We start from the raw sequence: 27,700 nt of genomic DNA, 5'->3' as shown, positions 1-27,700 counted from the left end.
CGGTCTTGAGAGTATGACCGACGCCACCCTGCACCTCAGCCTGACTGACGAGACAGAAGAGGTGGGGTGTGCAACCGTCTGAGTGTGCTGCAACTCAATCTCCACAAGTCTAAAACGGCTTCGGCGGATCTACTCCTCGCCCTGGAGGAAGAGTCCGCCTATGCGGCTTTGGTCCAAGAACCGTGGATAGCGTCGCTGGGCTGAAGTCGCCTAATTACAATTTATAAGTCCTGACATTGGAAAGTAGATTGAGAACTGCCATCCTTGTAAGTAAGGAGCAAAAAGCTCATCTACTACCTAATTTTAGCAATGACGATCTAACCGTGATGGTGCTGGAGAGCTGTGAAGGATGTATGCTGCTAGCAACCTGCTAGATGGCCCATGACGCACCGACTCCACCTGAAGAGCTGAGGTGACTGGTGGACATGGTTTGCTCCTCCAATAAACAATTAATAATCAAAACACAGTGACAGTTCTTCTTAGTCCTACAAGAAGATGTTCCGATAATCTAAAAGGTCTACATGGAGAACCTTTTGCTCAGACCTGGACAACATAAAAGACACCTCCAGACTGAGGAAGCTGTTGTCCAAGCAGGCTTCTAGTCCTAGTCTGCTCAAGTCGGACGATGGAGGACGGAGAGCAGTGCTGAAACTCTCGCCTTTCCTTTGGAATCTGGTTGTGAACAGCCTACTTCAAAAATTCATTAGACGGGCCCCAAGTAACTGGCCTATGCCAATGACATAAGCATAAGCTCAGCATTAACGCGGACAAATCAAACCTTATCCTCTTCACGAAGAGATATAAGGTACCCTTATGGTCCCCCTCAAAATAGAATAGAAGAGAATACATGGGTCTGGTTCTGGACAGCAAATTGACATGGAAGCTCAACGTGTTAGAAAGGGTTAAGAAGGCCACCGTAGCCTTGTATATGGCGAAAACGATGCTTAGTTGCACTTGGGGCCTCTCCCCTATCTCTCTCCATTATAGAAAGGACACAGCGTTAAGCGCTTCTGTGCATTACAGGCGCCATCAGGTCGACGACGGAGTCGACGCGGCCGTATACTGCCCAACCCGGTTTCCAAACACTCCTTTAAACTCCCTGACTACTGCAGCATATTCCAGGCGGAAGTATTTGCCGTAGGTAAGGCTGCAGAGGTGGCTCGGGGTATACAGAACTATTGCAACTCTATTAACATCTTTGTTGACAGCCAGGCAGCAATAAGATCAATGTCCTCAGATGTGGTCAAGTCCAAAGTTGTCCTGGAAAGCAGAAGGGCAGTAGAGTCCCTGAACGCATCTGCGGTAGTATGCATCTACTGGATCCCAAGCCAAGCAATGTGCCGATATCCCTGAGACCTCTAGGCAGGGAAATAAGTACGCTCTAGACTGCAGTGGGACGCGAGCTGGCGCAATATCAACTCGTGCAAAACTGCAAGGCTGATGTGTGCTTCAATTAATACCAATTTAACCAATTTCGTCATGCAGCTTTCAAGGAAAGACTGCAGACTAATGCTCGGCATTTTAACTGGCCACTGTGTGAAATACCTTGATTCGCCGTGCCACAACGGTCTTCGTGACGTTTCTCGGCTACTACCTAGGTTGCTGCTGGCCTTTGCCACAAATGCATCCATCCAGCTACGGACCTCTACTGGTCTATGCTTCGCACTAGCAGGGGCGGCCGGTTCAACTTAAACCTAAACCTAATGTGAGCCCCTGAAGTCATTGAGGATGAACTTCAACTTCAACTTGTTTTTGAATTAGAATTACAGGCCTAAAAAGCGAAAATATTTAATTTTTGGTGATTGAATCTTAGTAGTTTTAAAATTTTTGGTGTTACACCACAGAATTAATCATGTTTCTATAGAAATATAGAGTAGCTGGAGTTTCGAGAAAACTAACTCTTACTTCTATAAATAAAGACAGAAAGAAACTGCGCTAACAAAATAAAATCCAAAATAATAACGTATTTTTAAACATTATATACCTTCCTGGCTCACCCTAACTTTTTTTGTTACTTACACGTCTTATTGGCACAAAGTTATTATATTTGTACATTGCTACTCGAAAAAGAGACATTTAAGTTTTTTCTTGCAATTTTGTGACTGATCATGTACTCTTTCTTTGTAAACAAATTTTTTTTTTTGTAATTTTTAATTTCCACACAAAAACTAATAAAGTCATATGCGCATTTATAATTGGCATGTGCTTTATTTATATTAGTAATGCAGAGTCTAAAATAAAATATTTTTATACATATGTACGTATGTATTTATGTACGTTTTCATATTTGTTTTCATAAATGTTGTGCTTTGATTAATGTTGTGCTGTAAATTATTTATATACAAAAAATATAATATATGTTATAAGGTATATATATGTCTTAAAAAAAAAAGTGATAGATTGTTGTGTTAATAGTGGACTCACCTCCTTGATCATCAAGGGCTACAAGTGTACGTATTCCTGCCTCCTTGCTCTGGTGTGCAGCAAATTGGAATGTAAATAGTTTGTAAAAGTGTTTAGACGGTGTTAATATTGTAATGGAAAAGTAAATTTTGTATGTTGTAATTTGTTAATATTTCTATGGACATTAAGTAAAATAATTAAAAATCGATACAGTTTTTTTAATTAACTTTGAAAGTTCCTGTATATTTCTGTAATAAATAAATAAAAGTGTTAAGTATAATTTGAACCTGAACTAAGACTAAAGTATCACGAATTGCGTTATGGTTTTTGTGGCAATTTGTCCATTGTAATCGTAAAGTGATTTTGATTGATGTGTGAAGAAAAGTTCGCTCAATACCATAGTGAACGAATTTAAAAACGATCATTTAGCAGACAAAAAAATTAAGGAATGTATGCGAATCGGGGAAAAAAATATTACCTTATGGTACCTACATTCAAGTGAAAGCAGGAAATTACAATTTATACAAATATGTTATTCTGGTTGTGTTTCAGGCGTTCAGGTGTGACTTGCACACATTTGTTTATTTTGAAGAAAATACAAACACTTGTTTGTCAAAAAGTTTGAAAACACTTTAATCGCCAATATACAAAAAAAAAATACCAATATAAAAAATACCATCGAATACAAAATATGTAGAGGTGATTTGTCTATCCAAGAAGTGCAATTGCACCTGATTTTTGAAATTATATTCGATAATCATTTTGTTTTTGTTATTTTTTGATTTTCGGACAACAATATACAATATACCAGATTGTTGGATAAAGTAACTCAGACCCCTAGTAAGAAGGCGTTTTTGTCCGTACAAAAGTATTTATTTAATACCTTCCACAATTTTTATCTGATCGCAATCAAATTTTTAGGAATCACAACTACTATAGTTGTTATTGTATATACCAAAATTCAGCTCTAGCTTTAAAATAACGTTTGCTATTCGATTTTTTTGATTTGCGGGGTCGGAAGTGGGCGTGGCAAAAATTTAAAACAAACTTGGTCTGCGTGCAAACATAACAAATGCTGTCGAAAATTATAGTTCTATCTCTTATGGTCTCTGAGATCTAGGTGTTCATACGGACAGACGGACAGACACATAGACGGACAGACGAACATGGCTAGTTCGTCTCTGCTGTTGACGCTGATCAAGAATATATATACTTTATAGGGTCGGAGATGCCTCTTTCTACCTGTTACATACATTTCCTGCCGGCACAAAGTTATAATACCATTGTACTCTATGGGTAGCGGGTATAATAATATACCACACAAATATTAAAACTAGATGCCAAATGGTATATTTGGATATATAAGATATATATAATACAGTAGAGTGCAAAGTATTCCAGATTGTCATACAAAAGTATTTCTTCAATAACTTCGTTAATTTTTTATCTGATCGCAACCAAATTTTCAGGAATCAAAAAGACTATAGTTATTATTGTGTATTTCAAAATTCGGGCGAAAATGTGCGTGGCACATTTAATATAGACATTTAATTTAGTAAATTCTTCAATAAACAATGGATTAGTTACTACTGTGAGACGACATTATTGGAACTATAGCTAACATATAACATATATAAATAATTTTAATTTATATTCATATTCGCGTTGTCCTTGTTGACTCAGACAAAGGAAGGAGAAGCAGATATTGGTTTTTAGGAGAAGCAGATATTGGTTTTTGTCCATAAGACAAAAATGACTTCGGTGGAGCTTCTTTTTGCCCTAGTTGGGTCCACCTATGCGGCTTTGATCCAGGAACATTGGATAGCGTCGGACAACATGGTCGGCGGGCGGAAGTCTCAAAATTACAACATCTACGTCAAGATGATGGTAACCAGACCAAGAACTGTCATTCTTTTAAAGATAATCGAACTGCTAACTACTGGAAAGCTGTAATGAATCATTGGAACGGACGCCAATGCCCAGCATAGCATTTGGGAAATTCAGAAACCAATAAAATGGGTGAGTCAGTAATCGAATTAATATTAAGCGATAAGTTGAAAGTAGCCAACATATGTATATAGGTCGTACTTCACGCACTATGCTAGACTTGACTTTCACCACTCTAGATACCCATGGAGGAGAAGGGAGAGTCCAGACCCTTCTATTCTGATCATAGGTACATTCGGTTTAAAATTGAATTCAACAGGGTTTCCATGGCTAAGCAATACGGACTGAGTGAAGTTTTCCACTATCGTTACAAACGCTAGATTCGGCGAGTACAATTAATTCGTTACAGGATATAGAAACATCTGTGAATGTTCTATCAAAATGAATACTTTTCACGCTGCGACGAGAAGATCAACGCCACCTTGGTGGAACCCAGATCTGACATCGCTCCGTGGTAAGCTGACTAGCATGTTTCCAACTTGCTAAGAAGGAAAGATAATTCGATTCTTACATGGCTAACGAAGATTTATTCGGCTTATATTTCTTAGTGCCATATTTCTACTCTATGAAGTTCCTCTCAGATTTTTCCCTGCCGAAGGCGTAAGAATGCAGCCGTGTAGTCACCAAAGAATTCCGGGCAATCACCCTAATGGCTTTCTAAAGAGAAGCTACTTGACTTGCACATTAGAAGCAATGCAGTGCATCTGATGGCTCACAACTAGCATGCATATATGAAGAGCAAATCCATCGAGATGGCTTTTCATGCTCTGGTGGCCTTCATCGAAAAAGCGGTCAACTTTAAATTACTTTTCTTGATATTTTAGGTGCCTTCTATAATGTTAAAACTGATGCCATTTTAAAGGGCCTTACCTCAGTCAACACGGCTCCAGCTATCTTATCGATGGGTTAACCGCTTTTTTAGTGACAGGCAGGTGGTAGCTACGTAGGGCGATTCGACACTTACATCCGAAGTGCAGGTATTCATCCAAGTTAATTAGCTTTGCGTAAGCATTCTGACAAATGGGAAATGCTTAACCATTCTCAGTTCCGTTATGAAACTTACTTTGCGGGAAATTAAAACATGCGAACAAAACAGACCAAGCCGAGCCAAGCAGTAAAATATCTGATTTGGTTCTGGACAAAAAACTGGCCACCGAAGCCTTGTACATAGCGGAGAAGATGCCTAGTTGCACTTAAAACCTCTCACCCTCTCACATGCGGTGGGCACACATCTCTGTTGTACGTCGAATCTTCCCCTAAGGTATTGTAGTGGTCGATTGGGCCGAGCAAATTTCTTTGTTGGGCCTAAAAGTTGGCAAAGTTTTTTTTTGCTATTGGAAAAACGTCAGCGCCACGGCTTTTTTTGTAGAAAAAGTAGTTAATATAGTATATTTATTAAAGTTATGTATATATGTGTTAATAATCCAATTTTTGTTAGTTAAATGTTTAATGTTAGTATAAACGTTTAGGATAATTGTATTTTGTTGGCACAAATTTATTAGCGCCATCTGTGTGTGGGGCTTGGCAACATCGCAAAAAGATTTTCGCGATAGATGCATCTTGAGGCAGTGAATGTCAAAGAATGGGAAGATAAGAATGCCCTATTGACAAGCCAGTTTTTTTTTCTCATTTGCGCTGGTCATGCAATCTGGCAAGTCATTTTCTGAATTGGTCGTGACAAGTCGCACCAGGTGAAAAAAAACAAGTATGAAAGCTACAGTCGAGTGTGCTCGACTGTGAGATACCCGCTACCCATTTTTAATAAAGGCAAAATATTTCGGTATCATTTTCAAAATATACCAAACATACTGCAAAAATACTAAAAGTATACCAAATGGTATACTTGGTATATCGATATAGTACACCATTCAAAATATACCATAGACGGCACAATATACCAGATTGTCAGCCAAAGTAACTGAGACCCTTTGTAAGTAGGCGCTTATGCCCATACAAAAGTATTTCTTTAATAACTTCCACAATTTTTTTTTTCTACCCTATGGGTAGCGGGTATAAATATATGTAAATTGAGAAATAAGTGCGACGGTCGTTAACGTAACGACAAAATATAAATATTCAGTTAAATTAAAAAGTGCATAGTGCGAATAAAGAAATTGTGTTAAAACACCCCCTTTTTCGGTCAGCTGCGATAGCCAACAGGCGGAGACAAAACTTGGAGTTTTTATGGTGCCGTCCAAAAAGGCAGGGTAACTATTGCACACGGCAGATATAAAGTTTACATGTACATGTATTCATGATCTGATTTTTCTTTCAAAATCAGACGGCACGCAGTTTCATATTGTTCTTTTGGATGTTGTTGGTTCTTACGAAGTTAAGCCACCATGCAAAGCTCATCCACTCTGCTTCGACAGTTGGCAGAACAAAGCTTGTACTAAAGCTTTGAAAGCTTCTGCACGACCGCTGCGAAAGCTGCAGCAGATCAGCTGATAGCTGCAAGCGGGAGTCAGCACTGCAATCAGGCAGAATTTAGGAGGAGCGATTTGCAGCGCTGCCGCGCCGCCGCCACTTCAAATTGCATAGGGAGTTGTCTCTAAGAGGGAAATCAAGGAGAACGCCAACATTAACCCAGATGTGGTATATGTGCAAGTGACCGTGCGACCACCTGAAGAAATTTCTCCGAAGCTGATGACCGTGCCATAGATGATTGTGTTGTTTAGTATATGTATCTCGACATTGTTCATTTTGGGCCTTCTGCCACTTAATTAGTGCTTCCTTGTATTCTATTTTGTTCTTATAAAGTCTTGTTTGCGTTCATATATGTACAGTTGTCCCAGGATTACGCCTCACCGACTTCAAAACCTCCCGCTCTTCTCGATCGGTCAGCTTTGGAGGCCTACCAGAATGTGGCTTTGATTGAACTGTGCCGGTTTGATTCCAATTTTTTTTTACTTTTTTAATCATTGAATGCGTTTTAAAAACAAATTCGACAATTTCCCGCTGAGATTTCCCTTTTTGGTAAAGTTTGACGAACGGTTTCCTCCCTCGGGAGCAATTTTGGATGAGTGGATCGAAATACCACCAGAATTCACCAAAAATTGGTTTAATCAATGCCAAAACGCTTGATTGGCACAATAAACCTTCCTATTTATCCTACCTCGTACTAATTTTTGTAATGTTTTATCAATAAATGGCTTTTTTTTAAACTAATTTAAGTTTGTACGCAGACTTTTTCTGATTCGAAAACAGATGTATTTTTTGTTTTTTGATTTTAATTAAAAAAGTTGCTGATGGAAATAAATGAAGACTGGTTATATTTTTTCTTAAAAGATATGTTGTTAATTTAAAAAAAAATGAAGTCAATATCTTCAATACAACTATTTTTATTTAACATCAAAGTTGCGCGTTAAGTTTGTACGCAGACTTTTTCTGCTTAGTGTATATATGTTGAATGGAAGAAGAACTGTGATGTAAATTTACATATGATTTCGTGGTATAATATACTATGTATCAGATGTAAATAAACTTCATTAGTTACCATAGTCGTCCTACATATATCTTGTTCGTAAATACTTTTGTTTTCTGTCATGAATTTGCAATTTTAAAATTACATTTATAATTGTTTACAAAAACAATGGAACATCTGGCGTAAAAGCTCAGATCACCATTTGAGTAGAAAGCTTTTGGTTAGGGCTTTAAATTTTTACTCCACAGCTGCAACAACAACAACATAACAACACACACATATCACCGACTGTGAGTGAGCTTTTGGTTTATACCTATGTATGCAGCTTGTTCTCATATTGTTCGCTACAGAGCTTTTTTTGAATGGCATCTGTTGAATTCAAAATTTATAGACCAAACGAAGTTTATTTTTTTTTTGTTTTGCTGGCAGCTTCATTTCGCTGCGCCTGAGAAACCTTAAGTTTCTTAGGGCTGGGCATTTGCCGATGGTCCATTGCCATATAATGATATGGATTCTTAATTAAATAGTTTTATATTGCATAAAAACTATCTGTTAATTAGCGATCCATGTAAAAATTGCAATATGAAATATTGGCTATCTATTTCTATTAATCATATTTATTCTATTTATCTATTTATTTAGTTTTTAAGTATTTATGAAATAGATTAGAATTAGCTTTAATATTTCAACGTCGTTATTTCATATTTCGTCCATGTTTTCTTTTGTTGCCTTAGTTGCATTTTCTTTATGTTTCTTAATTTAAATAAATTTATTATAATGTTTAGTATGTGCGAGTAATTTTTCAAATTTGGAACCATGTAGGGTTTGTATGAGGAGGGTTGAGTAACGAGGAGCTTCTCTGAGAGATCCTGTTATTTAAATTGATTTTTACGATGGCTTTGCAGGGTCATGGTAGGGTGGGCGTCTGCACCAATGAGTGCACCGTAAAGGAGAAGTGCTCCAAGTCGAAGGTAGATCCCTAACTTGTCTTTCCTCCAGTTTTCTTCTAACTCTTTACATCTTTTGTTTACTGTCCTTGTATGTCTCTTCCCCGTTTTCCCCCTCCTTTAAGTACGCGAATTTATTAATAATGTAATTAATCTACGGAAGCACGTAGCGGAAAGAATTTTTTCTCTTTTGCCCACACCCATCCGACCAGACAACAGCCGTAGCGATCGCGTACGCCTTTCGTATCGTTACAAGTCCACCAGCTTCTTAAACGAACAAGCTTCGTTACACGTTACAGTATTATAGTGTGATGTCTAGCCACGGATGCACAGTGCATGACAGGCTATCAAGTGGATGCCCACTGAAGCTCTGGAGGTGATAATTGGCATCGAACCATTGAAATAAAAAATTGTATTGGCTATGGTTGGATTGCTAAAGGTAGAGAGGCTTGTACAGACACGGAGTTAACTATTTCCGAAGCCCTTAAGATCTTCATCGATTTGTCGAAGATAGCTGAAGGAATCGCTGCGGTTTTCTACAGTTCCAACTCGATTTCCCCACTTTTACAAACTTTCTGATAATTGCAACATCTTCCAGCGGAAGTCTTCGCCATTGGCAAAGGTGCAGAATTGGCCCGCAGAATAAGCTTTAATCATTACTCTATTGAATAGAAATGTTCATGAGTGCACCGGAATCCTGGTGGGAGATCGCAATCCTTTTAAAACGACTTTGCCGCACATGGTGAAACTAAAGCCATAAATGTAAAAATAGAACATCGATCATAATGATCGCCGGATTTCAACATTGGAATCCCAATTTATGGACTCACTTGCTGCCCACCTCTAAGTTGTTTAAAGCCCTACCCATTTACAAATGGAGCAACAGTCGACGAGCTATCTGCGTATGAACCAATTGCTTTTAGCTAACATTGATAAAATTATAAAGAAACGTCCGCTGCAGATAGGCCACGTACAAGGAACTGCGAAACACTGAGGTGGAAATGTCATGGCCTGGAGCTGTTCCACTTGGTGGAGCGTTGGACCAATTGTGAAAATAGATGATACTATGTAAAAGGAAGACTTTCTAGATATTTTGCAAACCCATATTTGCGATTTGGTTGACAAATGTGCATATAAAGAGAGAGACATCACATTTCAACAAGACGGAGATCCAAAACACACGTCCAAAATCTTCAAAATATGGATCGCAAAACAACATTTTAAGTTAAAGGAGTGGCCAGCACAGAGTCCTGATCTCAATCCGATCGAAAATTTTTGGTCGATAATGAAAAATCGATTGGAACTCTACGAATCAGTACCAGCAAGCTAGCGCGAGATGCAGCGCCGAGTCCAGTAAGAATGGAGAGCTATTCTAAAATAAATAATACCAAATTTGGTAGAAAATATACCAGAATGAATAAATATCACAATTACAAATATCGATCTTTGGACCAAGTATTAAAAAAAAACGTTTGTTGAAAAGTGTTCAAAATGAGCATAACTGAGTACATGCGAGTTTTTTTTGTTTTTTATTTCGTAAATAAACCAATTCGATTTTTTTGGTATATTTTGTATAAGATTTTGTTAATAAATATTCAAAGAATAAACACAAAAAATTTGGACTCATTTACTTTACTAATAACTTTTTTATGCGAACCCAAAGTCAGTAGTTGCAAACATGTACTCACACTTGCACGCCACTGTATATATCCTTATATGTATACGAAGTGTAAGTATCTTCACAGTTTAAAAGAGTTCGCTTATATTTTCCGATTTGGCCGCTGTTGTATGTACTTTGTTACATTTCTGTCGCGTCGCGTTTGTCTGCTTTTTTGACACACTCCAGTGTATGCAACCTCTTCGTGTTATTTTACTCTAAATAACAAGAAAGTTGCACTCTATTAAAAACAAACGCGCGTAGATCCACTACACTCCATATATATATATATACATATACATACGACACATATACATCCACATACGACACACATACATACACTTATCTTTCATACACAACACTTACACACATATACACTCCGTATATGTTCCTTACATAAAATATCAAATCCATTATTACACATATAATATATATATATATATATATATATATATATATATATATATATATATATATATATATATATATATATATATATATATATATATATATATATATGTATATGAACAGCAGCAATCACAACGAGTTTAATAAAGATTCACGCTGCTGTTTGTGTTTTATTTAAACAATTTTGTTTTTTCCAACAGCGATTTTTGTTCGTCTGTTTTCTTGTGTCGGCCTTGTTCACTATCCTGTGACAGCCGAAGTTTCTCTCAATTTTGTGCTTGCTTTCGGCTGTCCGCTTTATCGTGAGTCTTTGTTGAGAAAAAGACTCTAAAGTGATTGCCGAAGCATAGTATGTCCAAAAGTCAAAAGAGTGAACCACAGCTCGTCGCCTGTCGTCTGTTTCGCCCGCTCTTTCGGGGTCCAAATCCGCCACTCCTGCCGCTCAACTCCAAGTCAAGGTCGATCGTCCGTCGCCGTCTGCTTCTGCAAAGACTCCGTCGTTGCCTAAATCTTAAACTGCTCCACGTAGCCAGGCAACTATCCGTTCCGTCCAAGCTAAATTTAGCAAAACTCGTGCGATGGCTCTCAGCAACTCCGTCGCCGTCTCTGACACACTGGTGCACTTCGAGAGTCGGGTCAGAGGGCCTGCAGCCAAAGATGACAATGAACACACGTACGACATCCGTCGTGACCGGCTGCAAGGCCTCTGGGACAATGTCGAGGCCGCCTATTCCACATGCGCTGATGCACTGCATCAAGACGGCGACAATGAAGGCACTCAGGCAATGGAGGCGAAATACGATCACTGCTATGCAGTGTATGAGCGATGTCTCGCCCGTGTTAAGGGGCAAATTACCCAAGTTTCCGGGTCCACCAGGAGTGAAGCATCCGCTCTTCCAGTATACTTCAGTGGCTGCCGGCTCCCTCCAGTCGACACCGAAGTATTCCGTGGGGACTACTTGCGGTGGCCGACCTTCCGTGACCTTTTCACGTCAACAATCCGAGGTTGACTCCGGTTGAGAAACTTTTTCATTTAAATTCAAAGACCGCAGATGAGGCCAATGAAATCGTAGCCAAATTTCCGCTGACGAACGATGGTTTCGTGTCGGCTTGGGGGCTCTCTGCGAACGATTCCAAAACAAGCGCTTGTTAATAACAAGCCAGTTAAAAATCCTGTTCAACCTGTCCACGGTTACCCAAGAGTCGGGGGCAGCTATCAAGGAGCTGCAGAGCACGATTCAGCGTTGCTTGACCGCTCTTGAGCATTCAGACATTTCCGTCTGTAGCCCTTTCGCAGATTGCATCCTCGTATTCCTCTGCTCGTCCAAACTCCCTAAGCTCACACTCTCGTTGTGGGAGCAATCTTTGGTGGACAAAGCGAAAATTCCCACATGGCAGGATATGACCACGTTCCTCAATGAGCGCTATCGTATGCTCGAAGCGATTGAGGACGTGAAACAGACTGCCAACTCACAGAACGCGATCATCCCGTCCGCAGAGTTCCAAGCGAGTCAACTCCTTTGAGGCCCGAGTCACTCCGAAAGGCAAATCGTGTGACTTGTACTCAAAGAAGAATCACCCTGTCCGGGTGTGTCCGCGTTTTTTGCAAATGTCGGTCAATGAGCGGATGACCTACATCAAACAGAAAAGTCTCTGTTTAAACTGTTTCGCAAGAGGTCACCAACTCCGAGAGTGTACGAGTGCGCACAATTGCTTTACATGCAAAGGGCTGCACAACACTCTTTCCCATCGGGGCGACAGTGCCCACAATGGTGCCTCTTCATCTTCCAATATACAGTCCACTCCGAATCCAACGGCAACAAATGTGCAAAATTTCTTTGCCAATAACGCTCAGAATGTCCTTCTCGGCACGGCGGTCATCAATGTATGCCACTTGGGCACTACATACACCGCACGTGCGCTAATTAATTCCGGGTCCGAAGCGACTTTCATTTCTGAGCGTCTGGTTCCAACGCATCATTGGTTCTCCGACGAAGCCGAGGCTCCATATCGAGACTTCAGCATTCGTAATTCCACAGTTGGCAGGCAAACTGCCCTCCTTCAATATGCCGTAAATTTTCCTAAGGGATCTACCAGCGATCGAACTGGCAGATCTACATTTCTACAAGAGCGCTCAGATTTGTATTCTAATTGGTGCGGATATCCTTCCGTCAGTCATCTTGAGCGGCTCCCGGACAAACATTTGTCGCTCACTCCTTGGGCAAGAAACCGTGTTTGGCTGGATTCTCAACGGCCCCGTCTCCCAGAAGGTGTCGACAACTGTCTCTGCGATTTCGACAAGAGTTGCCCTCCAAGCAAAAATTTTCCAAATTTTGGGAGGTGGAGGATATTCTAGCGAAGTTGATAAAAGAGTCAGACTTCGTTTGCGAAGAAAACTTCGTTCGGATGACTCTTCTATTCCAGAAGCCCAATGGCATTGAACTCCATTCCAGATCCATAGCGCTGGCTCAATTCCTCAAGAAACAGAATCGTTTGTCAAGAAACGATTCTCTAAAGAAGCAGTACAATGCCGTTCTCCAGGAGTACGTGGACTTGGGTCATATGACACCCACATCGCCACAGGCGATTGTCACGACTCCTAATTTCTATCTGCCTCACCATGCCGTATTCAAACCAGATAGCACCACAACGAAGGTGCGGGTCGTTTTTAACGCTTCTTGTCCATCCTCAAATGGGAAGAGTCTGAATGATATCCTTCATTCAGGGCCCATTCTCCAGTCGGATCTCACGTTGCAGATCCTCAGATGGCGATACTATCGGTATGTGTTCAATGCGGACATAACGAAGATGTATCGCCAAATCCTCATGGACTCGAAGCACACACCGTTCCAACGAATTCTGTTTCGTGCGTCGGACGGTGAGATCCGTGACTTCGAGTTGAACACAGTGACATTCCTCCAGCAAATTGCTGAAGACATACGCTTGGAGTATCCTCTCGCAAGCCGAGTCATTTCCAGCAGCATGTACGTGGACGACGTCCTGGCGGGGACACTCACGAAGGAAGAGGCCATCCGGACCATTGCGGAAGTGTGTGTAGCCTTGGACAGCGCTGGCTTCCCGCTGAGGAATTGGACGTCGAACAATAAGAGCGTGCTGAAGGACATCCCAAAGGACCATCTACTTCGAGAAGACTTCCTAGAACTCCAGGACTCCAGTACGGCGAAAACTCTGGGCATCAGGTGGCAAGCTCACGATGACGAGTTCTTCTTCATGCCACCAGAAGTTGCCCATCAGGACTTCTACACGAAGTACTTTCGCAGATTGCAAAACTTTTCGACTGGGTGGCTGGCCCCTTTCGTTATCCGAGCCAAGATCTTCATGCAGGAGATCTGGCTGAAAACGCTCGAATGGGACGAACCTTTACCCGCGGATCTTTTACTCCAAAGAAAGGAGTAGCTAGTAGTAGGAGTAGGAGTAGTAGGAGAGCTATCCTGCTCTGGCTAAGATCCGGGTTCCAAGATGGGTCCAGTTCCCAGATACGAGTGAAGATCCAGTACCACGGATTCTGTGATGCTTCAGAAAAGGAGTATGGAGCGGCAATCTATGTCCACGTGGAGACGGCGAACAAGGTTACCACGCATCTCCTCACTGCGAAGACAAAGGTGGCTCCTGTCAAGTTTCTCTCAGTGCCACGTTTGGAGCTTTGTGGCGCAGTCCTGTTGGCTGAGCTATCTTCGGCCCTCCTCCTGAATCTTCCAGCAGAAAGTTTCCAGACTTTCTTTTCGACTGATTCAACAATTCTTCTCGCCTGGTTGAACAAGCCACCCTGCAGATGGACAACCTTTATGGCCAATCGTGTGGCAAAAATAGTCCAAGCCAACGACGCCAAGATCGCATGTGCGATCCGAGCACAACCCCGGCAAATATTGCAAGCCGAGGTGTCCTGCCACAAGAATTGATTCATAACTCTTTGTAGTGGCATGGACCAGAGTGGCTTCATCTCCCATCGGATCAATGGCCAACATCTCCAAGTCCCATTCCGGAGACTGCTGGAGCAGCGGATTAAGTGTCACATCGTCAAGTTACTTCCTACTCCTGATTTTCTGAGTATGTTCTCTGAGTTTGGCGAAGCACTGCGCACATCTGCCTATGTTCTCAGATTCATCAATAGAAGTCGGAAATTGGCAGTTCCAAGCTCTACCGTGGTCCAAGCGGATGAGCTGTCACGGATCCAAGAGCGGTTAATCGTCATGGCTCAACGACAAACTTTTTCACAAGAATACCACTGTCTGCAGTCCAAGCAGCGGTTCTTTCTTTAAGTTCAATCCGAAACTTGAACCCTTTTCTCGATGGCAAGGGGATTCTACGGTCCTGTAGGCGTCCCACTCGCTGCGTTATGATGAGAGTCATTCAATCATACTCTCGTACCCCTCGTCCTTTGCACGACTATTGGTTCGTTTCACCCATCGTATATCCTTACTTGGGGGTAACCAAGTCGTCATGCGGCTGATCCGTTCCAGATTCTGGATTCCAAAATTCCAAAGGTTCTCTTCAAATCCACCATCAACTCTTACAAGGAAAGGGCGTCCTACTCGAGACCTTTCACGTACACTGGAGTTGACTTCGCTGGCCCATTCGAAGTAAAAAACTACACTGGCCGAGCCTGCCTCATCACCAAAGGATATGTCTGCGTCTTCGTGTGCTTCAGCACGACTGCGATCCACTTGGAGGCAACATCGCATCTCACGACGGAGAAATTCCTGGCCGCATTCTTCCGAAAACTTTCGTTGGAGCTGACAAGGTGATCTCCACCGACTTCTTGGAAGCGACGAGGGAGTGCATCATCGCACAACATGCTCACAAAAGCCTATCCTGGCACTTCAACCCGCCGGGCGCCCCACATATAAGTGGATTATGGGAAGCTGGCGTAAAGAGTTTTAAGGCACTCTTTTACAAGGCGACCTCCACCACAAGAGTTGTCCACTCTTCTGACTAAGATCGAAGCCTGCCTGAATTCGAGGCCGATCTCTCCTATGTCCGAAGACCCTTCGGACTTACTAGCGCTAACTCCTGGCCATCTCCTCATAGGTGGTTCACTTATTTCGGTGTTGGAACCGCCAATTAACCAACCGGCCACCTCCATCCTCAATCGATGGCAGCGAATGAAGGCTCTTCACCAACAATTTTGTTTCCGTTGGAAGGATGAGTACCTGAAGAAGCTACACAAATGGACGAAATGGCAATCCCCTACACGGAACCTTCGGATTGATGACATGCTCGTCATAAAGGAAGACAACCTTCCATTCAACGAGTGGCGCCTAGGACGGGTGCTGACGACGTGTCCATCGATACCAAGGTCCGAGTTGAAGATGTGCTTACGGCGCGGGGTACTATCCGAAGACCCGTCGCCAAACTACTTTTACTCCCGATGGACAGCAAGACTGACCCCTCTACGTCAGGACGAATAACCTCCTGTTCCGTATTTCTATTCGTCGTCCTGTGCTGTCCTATGCTGTCTTGTTTCATGTGCCATTGACAATGCAAAGAGGCTACTATAATAATCATTTGTTTCTTCTGTTTCATTTCATGTAGTATGCCATCACATACAGCCGCCAACCAGAGCCGCCCCGCTGGCACCAAATCCTTCCGGTGTCGCGTGTGCCATGGGATCCACCCCCTCCGGAAATGTCAGCGCTTCCTCAGGCTGACCGCGGAAAAACGGTTGAGAGCAGTACTCATTAATAAGTACTGCTCTAACTGTTTGGCCCACCAACACTCCGGGCAATCCTGCCGCAGCGCGGAACGTTGCAGAGTGTGTCACAAGGACCACCACACGCTCCTGCACTTTAAGGCGGCACGCAGCGCTCGCCCCAGTCGTCAGCGACAAGGCGACGACCGACCGGACTCGACTCGGTCCTCATCTCCAGCACGTTCACGTGACCTTGTCATACGCACAGCAACACTGATCTAGGTTTCCTCTAATGATGGTCACCCTGCCCACTTTAGTGCTTTTTTGCTATTCCTCCATATGTTTTTAAAATTCTCATGCACATGACAAGTTTTTTCCAAGTTAGTGAATAAAACGTAACACAAAACGTTACCAGTCGAATATTATAAAAGTGAAAGTGTTTTTATTTAATCAGAAGACATTCCCCCTACACAGTCCTATTTAAAGTACATCTCCAGTATGCGACCTAATCTCACCAAAAATGAATATATATACGATACCAGCGCGGGCTTGTTGACGCGTGGACAAAACAAAATATATTTTTTGAACAGCATGCATTAATTGAAAACCGCGAACAAATATTAAAAGACGTTCGACAGCTAATGAATTAAACTAGTAATACTAGTTCCCTATTAATAGGGAAGTAAAAGATGTTGGTATATACATACATATTTATATGAGAGAGATTTCCTTCCGGCTCAAAGTTATAATAACCTTCTACGCTATAGGGCACAGGTATACATTTTCGGTTTGTGATGCAATCAGCTGTTTACTGTATTCAAATTAGGCCGATGTAAATATTTTCATTGAAAATGCCTATTGCGCAATGGATGGCAATCAAATAAATACTCTTTTTGGAAATTATCTACCTTCCCGTGATTTTATGTATGCCAATGATGTTAAGCTTAGCTAGATGATCAACGATTTTGACTGATCGACAGTTGGACATACAGAAAGACGGACATGGCTATATCATCTCGGCTGTTGATGCTGATCAAGTATATACATACATATATACCTTATAAGGAGATGACTCCTTCTGCCTTTTACATACGTTGCTGAAAGGATAAAATTATAATGATTCTACACTATGGTAAGAGGGTATAAAATATGTTTAACCATTTATGAAATAAATATCTTTACAGCATATGCCTTGAATGATATTAAGAATTTATGCCTGTGACAAATTATAATTTCTTCAATGTACTCATCAAGTTATATACTTTGTGAATATATAGATATATACATATATCTAGAAGAAAAATGGTTATCATAGTTCATAATTAATTGTTTTTATTGTAAAGAGTAGCGAGTCGCGTTGTGTCTCGTGTCTCATCTTCTTTTTTACTGACTCTTTCTTTCCTCCTAGTTCTTGCTCGCGCCTTTACCAAGTTTACCAACACTCTATTCATTAGCTTCTAATACTGCAAAGGTCATGTTAATTTAAAGATCGTATGAATTTAAACACATAACATATTAACATACATACACATATTAACGTTAGCTAATTCAAGCATCAGGCATCATATATTGCATAATTTATCAGATTTAAATTCGTTTTCTATACTTTTTTTCATCATGACCTTTCGCTGTACATACAATTATATATTCCTTTAACTTTTGAAATGCCACATTCGATAGAAACTCGTTCATTTGGCTACAAATTTTATTTCTACGTGGTAATTGGTAACCTTGCCTGACCTATCATAGGAATGATATTTGGTACTAAATGATACTGTAGTACTCTACCACACTGCCCTTGCGTTGCTATGTTACAACGCTGTAAAGTGACAAATGCAAATACACCATTTGGTGAATTGGTGGTAAGATCTCCAGCATCAGGGTTAAAACTTTTCTACCAAAATCGTCGAAGGGAGCAGACGAAGGGAGCAGAATAAGAAAAAAAATAAGATGTCCAAAAATCTTAAGGCCTCGTGGCCAAAACAATAAATAAAATCAATTTTCTGGAACCTTTAGAAATCTGGCCCATCAACTACTCCTGGTACCAACTACTGTACAGCGCTGTCCCGGCGAGGTAATAATTATAAAATAATAAAAATGAATTAGCTGCCAACATTTTTATTTTTTTGATTTAAATCAGGTGATCCTATTGAAACAATAATTTTTGCTACCGGCCAACTGGCTTACGTAGAGTGAGAAGCAACAGCAGCACGACACGAGAAAAAAAATAAAACAATAATATATTAGGAGTGCAACTAAGGGCTCGCTGTTTTTTCGATAAAAACACAACTGAATCATCGCCAAAGCATGCAATCGCTTGGAAATGGCTTGAGGGGTAACTCCTAATTATAAAGGAAGCTCTTCTTGAGTTTGGCACGTATCCTGTTCGAGCAAGGCCGCCTTCGAAGGTTTTGGGCCTTCCTTCACGAGGACGGCCGTCAACATAAGAATCACAGTATTTGAAGAGACAAAACCAAACACGGCATGTTTCGCAGCATTTCCGTACATTTTTTGAAGCTCTCGACGCGCTTGAGCTGCCTTTTTTTTCAAATGGAAGAAGAAAATCAACACTTCCCGCAAATTACGATTGTTTGACATTTTTACTAAACCAGAAGTATTTAATGCGAACACAAAATCACTCATGTGTTGCAGCAGTTTGTTTACCAAAAGTCTAAGCTTGGTTCGTGATGTTTTAAATATGTCCAAATCGACCAACTCTTACTGCTAGAGCCATTTACTGACAAACAGCGAGATCTTAGTTTCGCACCTAGTATAACAAATTAATCATGTTAGAAAGCTACAGTTGAGTGTGCTCGACTGTGAGATTCTCGCTACCCAATTTGAATAAAACAAAATATTGCGATATTCTCAAAATATACCGAAAATACTGCAAAAATACTACAAATATAACAAATGGAATATTTGGAATATCGATATAGTACCGCATTCAAAACATACCATACACAGCACAATATACCAGATTATCAGCTAAAGAAACTAAGACCCCTAGTAAGTAAGCGTTTTTGCTCAGCACAATTACTATAGTTATTATTGAATATACCACAATTCGCGATTCTATCTTTAAAGTTCGCTTGTTATTCGATTTTTGTTGATTTGCGGGGACGAAAGTGGGCGTGGCAAAAATTTGAAACAAACTTGATCTGCGTGCAAGCATAACAAATGCCGTCCAAAAAAATGATATCTCTATCTCTGAGATGCAGTGTTTCATACGGAGAAACGGACAGACATATAAAAATTTAAAATATGTACATTAAATATTATATATAGATATGTGTACATATTTACTGCAACTTATTCTCATTGTATTAAGTTTGTAAAAGTTTTTTTTTTTTTTTTAAGTACTAAATAATGTTGTCATAGAATAATTATTATTAAATTTTACTGCTTAATTGATTAAATATTGTAATCATGATAAACTACTAATTTTTCTTGTTTTCTGGTGACATGGGAACATAGTAATAGGTAAATTATAATTTTGTTTTGGGTCTTCAACTGACTATATTTATTTTTTATTTATTTATTTTGTTGAACGTTGACGGACTAACGGCAGTATCATCAAGTGGCCCAGCGATACCAAGCACGGGCTGTGGACGCGCGGCCAAAACAAAATAAATTTTTTTGAACAGCATGCATTAATCAACAAGTAAGAAAGCTACAGTCGAGTGTACTCGACTGTGAGATACCCGTTACCCATTTTAAATAAAATAAATATATTTTGCGGTATTTTTCTCAAAATATACCGATTATACTACAAAATACTAAAAATATACCAAATGGTATATTTGGTATATCAAATGATATATTTGGTATATCGATATAGTACCGTATTCAAAATATACCATAGACGGCACAATATACCAAATTGTTTGCCAAAGCAACTATGACGCCCAGTAAGTAGGCGTTTTTGCCCATACAAAAGTATTTCTTTAATAATTTCGACAATTTTTATCTGAACCCAAATATTCAGGAATCATAAGTACTATAGTAATTATTGTATATACCAAAATTCGCAACTTTAGCTTTAAAATTACGCTTATTCGATTTTTTTTGATTTGCGGAGGCGGAAATGGGCGTGGCAAAAATTTGAAACAAACTTGATCTGCGTGCAAACATAACAAATGCTGGCGAAAAAAAATTATAGCTCTATCTCTTATAGTCTCTGAGATCTAGGTGTTCATACGGACAGACACACATACGGAGAGACGGACATGGCTAGATCGTCTCGGCTGTTGACGCTGATGAAGATTATATATACTTTATAGGGTCGGAGATGCCTCCTTCTACCTGTTACATACATTTCCTGCCGGCACAAAGTTATAATACCCTTCTACCCTATGGGTAGCGGGTATAAAAAACCGCGAATAAATGTTAAAAGACGTTGGAGAGCTAATGAAGTAAACTAGTAATACTATAGTATAGTATACATATATGAATACGAAGATAAAAAACAATTAAATACTCGATAAATATTCTAATAATAAGGTTTTAAGCAAATAAATAGAGTTACGGCATATAGATTATTATAATCCACACACAGAATACGGAAGGTATTATGCCTAGCCATTAATTAGTCATTGCATGAAAGCAGCAACTTGCATGGTTCTACGGTCAGTAAAAGAAGGAAGGTTTAGTAATAAAACTCTATTACGGTAAGGTGGTAATCTAATATTAGGGCCCCAATATAAACTATGAAGAGCAAATATGAAAAATTGTTTCTGCACCGACTCAATCCTATCTTGATAAACCCTGTACTGGGGATTCCAAACGAGAGATCCGTACTCAAATGTATAACGAATCAGTGACACGTACAAAGTTTGGGTCATGTAGGGATCGTTGAATTCTTTCGACCAGCGTTTTATTAATCCCAGTACACCCATAGTCCGATTTGCAACCGACAGAATATGTTTTCCACATTAAAGTTTTTGCATCAAGCAGAACACCTTAGCCATTCAAGAAGTCTATTCGCTCTAGAGGAGTAAACAATAGAGGAGCCAAATGAATACCCTGGGGCACACAAGAAATAACATGAACAGAATTAGATTCAAAGTCATTATAATAACTAATTAGAAAGCTTCAGTCGAGTGTGCTCTACTGTGAAATATCCGCTACCCATTTTGAATAAAAACAAAATATTGCGGTAATATTTTCAAAATATACCGAAAATACTGAAAATATTCAAAATGTTTTTTTTTGTATATTTATATAGTACTATATTAAAAAGTATTTCTTTAATAACTTCGACAATTTTTATCTGATCGCAACCAGGAATCAGGAATCAAAACTATGTACTATAGTTATTATTGTATATACCAAAATTCTCTAGCTCTAACTTTAAAATTACGCTTGTTATTCGATTTTTATTGATTTGGGGGGCGGAAGTAGGCGTGAAAAAAATTTGAAACAAACTTGATCTGGGTGCAAACATAACAAATACTATCGAAAATTATTAGAATTAAATCTGTATCTATTATAGTCTCTGAGATCCAGTGTTTCATACGGACGGACGGACAGACGTCGACTCGTCTGTTGATGCTGATGAAGAATATATATATTTTAAACATATATTTCCCGCCCGCAAAAAGTTATAATACCCTTCTACCATATGGGTAGCGGACTGGAGTCCTTATTTTAACTCCTTTTTTAAACATTTTACTTTATATTTAAGTAAATTACATACGCTATTATTAAAAAGGGACCAATGGCAATAGAAATTAATTATGTAAATTTTGACAAATCAAGAAAGTATAAAAAGATATTTGCCTAATCCGAAATTCATTTTATAACTGTAAGCTAAATATTTAAAAAAAAAATATGATTTACGTAATTTGTGTAAACAAAAAGTGTAGTGAATATTGAAATTTTGGACAATCATCTACAATATTATTTAGCTAAAACGAAGCCCAAATATACTTAAAATATTTTTTAATGTTCGTGTTTAGATAATGAATAAAATTTGTAAAGTTTATTCCGTACAATAAATCATTTGTTTGTCGTATATTGCACGCTTTGGGCAAGGTATTTAAACAAAGCGTGCAAAATTACCGAATATATGTATGTAATAATATTCAAATGTTTTAATTTAATAGCGTCTTTTATGGGAAAAAATTAAGTTTCGTTTCTGAAGCTGAAGCCACGAATATTTCCATATTTTTCTCATTCCTTTAATTTAATTCAAAGAAAAGCTTCTCCAGTAAAATTTGATTTTTCATCAACATTCGCGAAGATGCCGCACCTCCAATTCCAGTAATTGAAGAGGAACAAAAACAACAACGAATCAGCACCTCCAATTGCACAGACAGCAATTGGAGCGGAAAAGGGAGCAATAACAAAAGTAGCGATGGGAGCGACGGAGCTGCACCACCAGAACAATAATAGTCCACTTTGTTATAGATTGAATCATAGATGAAGTTTAGTTTTTAATATGCAAATATGTAATGAATAAAGTTGACCTTCGCTCGCGAACAATTTTGTTTTTATTTAACTCAAAAAGAAAGCACAGCCATCTAAATAGCTCCGTGGTTAACGTTCTGCATGCGCTTTGCGACTAAACTAACATTACATTCGTTTCGTAATGTTCCCGGAGAGGCTGCGAATTTGCGATCGCAGCGTTCACTCTTTCTTGGGTTATATTGGTCTTGAAAGTGAATTGATTTAGCTTCAAGATAATATGGTAAGTATTTATATGTTTATCCTTAATCATATTAACGGAATGTCGATGCAATAATTTATTGAGAAAATTTTTTTAAATTTAGGGAACAGTTTAGCTGAAATAGGGCTTTTTATTATATCTAAGAACATTGATAAAGTTGAAGTGTTGCTATGACTAAGTTTTAAAGCCTAAAGGTTAATCAAATATTAACCCGCTTAAGTCCTAAATGAATGGCTTTTATTTGTGAACAAATCCAGTGAGTCAATAAATACCCGACAGGATAGAAAGTATTGGAAATCATGTGTGAAATTAGATGTCTTGATTTTAACCAAATCCAAGCGGAATTTAAAAACAGGGACGGTAGTTTGCAGAAATGTTGTGGGATAGTACAGACCCGATTCTGAAGTTTAATTATAAATATAGCTAAATATGTTATTAACTTAAAATCTGATGATGCAACAATGAATATTAAACATCATGGAATGTAATAAAATTGCATTTGCATGTAGTTATCGCAAAGATTTGTAAACAATTAATTTTCGCCAAATGCTAGGCGGAAGGTTTCCGTGAGAAATTTTTAGAAATCAACAGAGGAAACTAAGATTTCATGAGCATTTTTCAGAAGTGAAAATTAGAACTAGTCTGGAAAGCTTGATTTCGTGGTATTCTTTCGGAAAAAAAAATTGGATCATGGTCTTAAGTGTTACATTAGTTAAAAAGTGTCGCGAATACTATTTTGATAATTTTTTTAATTAATAGTTATTATTATTTAATCTTACCTCTTCACAAAGGGCAAGCATTCGCCGAGTGCTTTCCAAGGACTGCAATTGAAAATATTTTATTTAAATTATTGTTCATTTCTACAATCCACAACAATTATTTACCTCATCTGCGGTACCCTGAGCCTTAATCTGCAACTCCTCAAGTTCGGTCTTGGGAACTTGAGGAGGTGCTTCGTCGGTAGGATCAGCTGGCATTCTGAAAAAATTGTATTTTTTGCATTCAACTGGTGTGACTTGATTTAATATAATGTTCAAACATTAGCATATGGACATCACGATGCACCGTGTGGAATATAGAATTACTGCAAGATAGGGTCTCAAATTGCTTCTCATTTTTCACATTAATTTAACCATTGGTAAGAGACTCGAAAAATAAACAAGTAAGAAAGCTACAGTCCAGTGTGCTCGACTGAGAGTAACCTGCAACCCATTTTGAAAAAAATCAAAATATTGCGCTAATACTCTCAAAATTAACCACAATAGTAAAAATATAAATTACAGAAATATACAAATCGCATAAAGAAAATGTATATGTATGTATTCCCGACCGGGACTCGAACTCGCACACCATCATATGTTTGGCTTGCACACAGTGCTGCCAATTTGGAATTTTTCCCGTCAAAACTGGCTTTTTTTGAAGGCTAAATGCGGGAAAAATTTGTGAATTGCGGGAATTGTGAAAAGCGGGAATTCTAGCTTTTTTAGAAATTCTGTTGGCTTTTTCCCAACTTTTTTTGTGTTGTTAACACAAAAGTACAAAATATGGAAAAGTGGCAGATTTACGATAGTCACTTATAAACAATCCAGAAAATGTGTTGGCGTATCGATTGTTTTCTCGAAATACGCTAATTTCATCACTCGCTTAGTGTTTCGATTTCAATTTGCTCAAGCGGGCCAACATCAGCAACACAAACAAATTTTGATCTTTAAAGATTCTGGTAAAAAACCGGAGATTTTTTGAGTTGGCAACTGTGGCCATCCAAATATTGTGTTTGCCCTGGTCATACGCGATTTCTGGCTATTTGCCAGGTTAACCAATTTAAGGAATGCATTCTAAGCATAAGTTAAAGTATTAATTTCAAGCAAAAGATATACTCTATTCATTTTTATTGTAATATAGAGAATCGGATTGTGACGGATGGGAAAATGCTGCGTCTTTATCTTTTAAACAAAAATGAACTTAATAAATTGCTATTTTTGAAGACATTTTTTCTCTTTTTTTTGATACATTTGTTTTTAGCTTTTTTTTGGATTTTTTAATAATTTTTTTGAGCTTTTTTCTCCATTCATTCCGTCAAAAACAGCTTTTTTTTGCTGGTCAAAAGTTGGCAGCACTGCTTGCACATTACCAGCACAGCCATCTCAGTCGTTACGCAGCCGCTATTTAATTCAATTGTTGTCGTGTTCGTCTTCGTTGCAAAACTATACATGCATACACATAAAATATAGGCGATCATGTAGATACATATACGCATACCTACAAACGAAAGCATAACAGGTGTTTTTGCCCATACAAAAGTATTTCTTTAATAACTTCCACAAGCTCTAAAATTACGCTTGTTATTCGATGCCCCGCGGGCACGGGAGTGGGCGTGGCAAAAATTTGAAACAATCTGCGTGCAAACATAACAATTGCTGTCGATAGATACGATAACGATATAACGAGTATATGTTACATAGCTCTATCTATTATTGTCTTTGAGGTCTAGCTGTTTATATTGACAGACGGACATGGCTAGTTCGACCCGGCTGTTGACGCTGATCAATAATATGGGGTCGGAGATGCCTCCTATTTAAATATTCGTTACTCGTCGATTTTAAAATAGCTTTTGAAAGATAAAATAATAGTAAGACACTTTAATAAATAAAAATGAGTAAGAAAGTTAAAGACTAACGAGCAAGACTGTCAGTTTCGATTGTGTTTAGAATCGTCTGAAGTGTCAAAATGTACACAAAAAGGTGCCTGTTCACTTGTCCGCGTATTGCTTTCAGCTAGAAACATAAATTGGTTGCATATGAAGCATTAATCCTGACAGATATCTCTTTTACTAAAACAGTATTGGGCGGTAAAGCAGCTGAGGAGAATTTTTATACCCGCTACCCATAGGGTAGAAGGGTATTATAACTTTGTGCCGGCAGGAAATGTATGTAACAGGTAGAAGGAGGCATCTCCGACCCTATAAAGTATATATATTCTTGATCAGCGTCAACAGCCGAGACGATATAGCCATGTCCGTCTGTCCGTCTGTCCGTCCGTCCGTCTGTCCGTCTGTCCGTCTGTCCGTATGAACACCTAGATCTCAGAGACTATAAGAGATAGAGCTATAATTTTTTTTCGACAGCATTTGTTATGTTTGCACGCAGATCAAGTTTATTTCGAATTTTTGCCACGCCCACTTCCGCCCCTGCAAATCAAAAAAATCGATTAACAAGCGTAATTTTAAAGCTAGAGTTACGAATTTTGGTGTGTATGATAACTATTATATTAGTTATGAATTCTGAAAATTTGGTTGCGATCAGATAGAAATTGTCGAAGTTATTAATGAAATACTTTTGTATGGACAAAAACGCCTACTTACTAGGGTCTGAGTTGCTTTGGCTGACAATCTGGTATATTGTGCCGTCTATGGTATATTTTGAATGCGGTACTATATCGATATACCACATATACCATTTGGTATATTTTTTAGTATTTTTGTAGTATATTTGGTATATTTTGAGAATAATACCGCAAAATATATTGCTTTCATTCAAAATGGGTAGCGGGTATCTCACAGTCGAGTACACTCGACTGTAGCTTTCTTACTTGTTCACTATCTGTCTGGTACCGCTTTATAGACATAGACATATAGAAAATGTTAGTGTTTAGTATAAAATATTTTCTGCAATACTGTAAATGTAAATATGAATAACAGACCACGCTTCGGTAAAATAGTAAATGACTTGAAATATTTTAAGATGCCCACTTCTGCATTATACATATTCCCATATTATATATTTTGAGATGCTCACATCTGCATTATACCACAATGACGGATATAATACGAGTAATTTACCCGTGTAGTCACATGATTTTATTTTCGATTCTGCGCACTTCGATAGGTAAAATCAATAAACCATATTTCTTTGAATTTCTTACGAGTTTATTTATGCAAACATATTTTTCAGTTATCCAAATCATTTAGTATTTATTTAAGTTCATATACGTATGTAAATAGACACTGGGTTGAATATGGATTATTTTATTTAATATAATTTATATTTCATTTTTTCATGTATTTTTAAAAAAATGTTTATCATAAAATAAGTAAATTTAAAAATTGGATATTACATACTTGATTCAAGTTAGGTTTGTTTTCAATTAATCTTAAATTTATCTCAGAAATTATTTTTGACAAGATATTCGTTCACGCACCGATATTAAACTAGCAAGATTTCCAACATTTCTGTACTCGAGTTAATATCATACCCTGCATTTGACCAGCTTTTGCCTCACAGAATTGAGGATGATGCATTGAAATATTTTCTTTATACAAATCTTCTTAAAAGAACAAATGGATTTTAGATATATTAAACATATATATATATACCTTTATTTTATATATGAATATGATTATGATTAATTTAATTTAATTTAATAAATAAATTTATAAATTTATATATGTAACACAAAATGTCCGATAATACAGAGTATCATGTAGAGGCATAACAAAATTTCTTAAATTATCTGAAAAGCTTTTGCGCGCGCATTTAGTTGTCCATATGAGCTTTGTCCTCAAGCCAGGCAATACCTAAAACAAAAGAAAAAGAAA

General features: G+C 38.5%; 1 protein-coding gene and 1 long non-coding RNA gene across 5 annotated transcripts in view; one reads left to right on the top strand and one right to left on the bottom strand.

The window, feature by feature from the left end:
• The window catches only part of LOC133838900 (synaptosomal-associated protein 25), a 120,650-nt gene extending 93,323 nt beyond the window's left edge, over positions 1 to 27,327 (bottom strand). The window contains exons 1-4 of one of the 2 annotated variants that reach the window (XM_062270150.1): positions 27,224 to 27,327; positions 23,991 to 24,084; positions 23,886 to 23,927; positions 2,425 to 2,473 (exon numbers count right to left, since the gene is read on the bottom strand). In XM_062270150.1, the coding sequence (XP_062126134.1) occupies positions 2,425 to 2,473; positions 23,886 to 23,927; positions 23,991 to 24,083 (184 nt within the window). In that variant the 5' untranslated portion in view covers position 24,084; positions 27,224 to 27,327. Of the gene's footprint in view, positions 1 to 2,424; positions 2,474 to 23,885; positions 23,928 to 23,990; positions 24,085 to 27,223 lie in introns of those variants that run through there. The other variant, XM_062270149.1, reaches the window with a different exon arrangement.
• LOC133838903 (uncharacterized) lies at positions 3,827 to 19,217 on the top strand. 3 transcript variants are annotated; one of them, XR_009894023.1, is made up of 5 exons: positions 3,827 to 3,994; positions 4,258 to 4,422; positions 4,485 to 4,804; positions 18,453 to 18,510; positions 18,577 to 19,217. It is a non-coding gene; the product is annotated as an uncharacterized LOC133838903 (long non-coding RNA). The 3 variants fall into 3 exon arrangements; XR_009894021.1 differs by lacking the exon at positions 3,827 to 3,994 and having other exon boundaries at positions 4,124 to 4,422; XR_009894022.1 differs by lacking the exons at positions 3,827 to 3,994; positions 4,485 to 4,804 and having other exon boundaries at positions 4,124 to 4,422.
• Positions 27,328 to 27,700: the final 373 nt, after the last annotated feature.

Source organism: Drosophila sulfurigaster, chromosome 2R (assembly GCF_023558435.1).
Source record: "Drosophila sulfurigaster albostrigata strain 15112-1811.04 chromosome 2R, ASM2355843v2, whole genome shotgun sequence".
Lineage (NCBI taxonomy): Eukaryota > Metazoa > Arthropoda > Insecta > Diptera > Drosophilidae > Drosophila > Drosophila sulfurigaster.
This window is presented reverse-complemented; position numbering and strand designations above follow the sequence as displayed.